Genomic DNA, 1114 nt, shown 5'->3' on the forward strand with positions numbered 1-1114 from the left:
GGATCACCTGAGGTCAGGAGTTCAAGACCAGCCTGGCCAACATGGTGAAACCACATCCCCTCTAAAACTACAAAAAATTTAGCCAGGTGTGGTGGTGGGCACCTGTAATCCCAGACACTTGGGAGGCTCAGGCAGGAGAATAGCTTGAACTGGGGAGGCAGAAGTTGCAGTGAGCCAAGATCGTGCCACTGCACTCCAGCCTGGGCGACAAGAGTGAAACTCCATCTCAAAAAATAAAATAAAATAAAAATTAAAAAAAGTTGACTCTGGCTATGAACCCTACCATCTGTTATCCCGCCCACACCTGTGGATTCTTGTTCGATGTGGGGCTCTGGGGGAGCCAGGGTCCCTGCCCCTAAAAGGCATTCAGCTCTCCCCCCTGCCACAACTTCACCCCCAGATGAGTCCCCCTCCTCTGCCCTACAGCACTGACACAGTCCATTGATCCACTGGAAACTAGTTTATTTTTGATTAGTTTTTCAGGGGATAGGGCTGGGGTGGAGTGGGAGGTGGCTGGGCTCTGAAGCTTGGTTCTAGGGTTGTTGGTTCTCATCCTCGGCACTGCGGCGGCCAAAGTCCATCCATCCATAGGCTGCTTCTTCTTCCTCCATCCATGGTCCCTGCTTCTTGGATGGGTCTGAGGAGGTGAGAAAGGCGAGAATGGGGGAAGGATGACTGCCTTCCAGGAACCGAAGCCAGGGCCAGTCTGGGGAGACCTTGGCCAAACCTGGCCGAGTGAGGCAAGCAGGGCAGTCAGCAGCTCCTACCTGCCACGAGTTGTGGGGGACCCTGGGGTCCCAGCTGCCTTCGGTGGTGAGAGGCTGGGCCTTGCTGGTCCAGCCAGGGTAGCTCCAGGTTCCTGTTGGCCCCTCTACCTAAGGGTGCATCTGGCTGCTGGGAGCGGGGCTTCCAAGAAGCTTCAGAGAAGGCAGCCAGAGCCAGGGCAAAGATCAGCACATACACACACAGTTGCTGCATCTCGTCTGCAAAGGGGAGAAGGGACTAGCTTAAGGGTGAGGCTGTCCCCACACAGGCCCGGAGGCAGAGGACTGAACCATGTGGCTCCAGGCCTCTACCTGCTGATGAGTCTGAAATTTTTTTTTTTTTTTTTTTT

The 1114-nt window shown here is 54.7% G+C and overlaps 1 protein-coding gene across 1 annotated transcript; it reads right to left on the reverse strand.

Annotated features, from left to right (window-relative positions):
- Positions 1 to 445: 445 nt before the first annotated feature.
- On the reverse strand, positions 446 to 990 carry GAST (gastrin). Its single transcript, XM_011989553.1, has 2 exons — positions 768 to 990; positions 446 to 637 (listed from the first exon to the last, which is right to left on the reverse strand). The coding sequence occupies exons 1-2, from the start codon at positions 976 to 978 to the stop codon at positions 534 to 536; spliced, it is 315 nt and encodes a 104-aa protein (XP_011844943.1). The 5' UTR covers positions 979 to 990; the 3' UTR covers positions 446 to 533.
- Positions 991 to 1114: the final 124 nt, after the last annotated feature.

The sequence above is a fragment of the Mandrillus leucophaeus genome, unplaced genomic scaffold (genome assembly GCF_000951045.1).
Source record: "Mandrillus leucophaeus isolate KB7577 unplaced genomic scaffold, Mleu.le_1.0 Scaffold10967, whole genome shotgun sequence".
Lineage (NCBI taxonomy): Eukaryota > Metazoa > Chordata > Mammalia > Primates > Cercopithecidae > Mandrillus > Mandrillus leucophaeus.

What these genes read in the sequence shown, in the direction of transcription:
- GAST (XM_011989553.1), bottom strand. Translation starts at nt 978, where the DNA reads ATGCAGCAACTGTGTGTGTATGTGCTGATCTTTGCCCTGGCTCTGGCT. An exon ending in TCCCCCACAACTCGTGGCAG is followed by an intron (nt 638 to 767) that starts GTAGGAGCTGCT and finishes TCACCTCCTCAG; the next exon opens with ACCCATCCAAGAAGCAGGGA.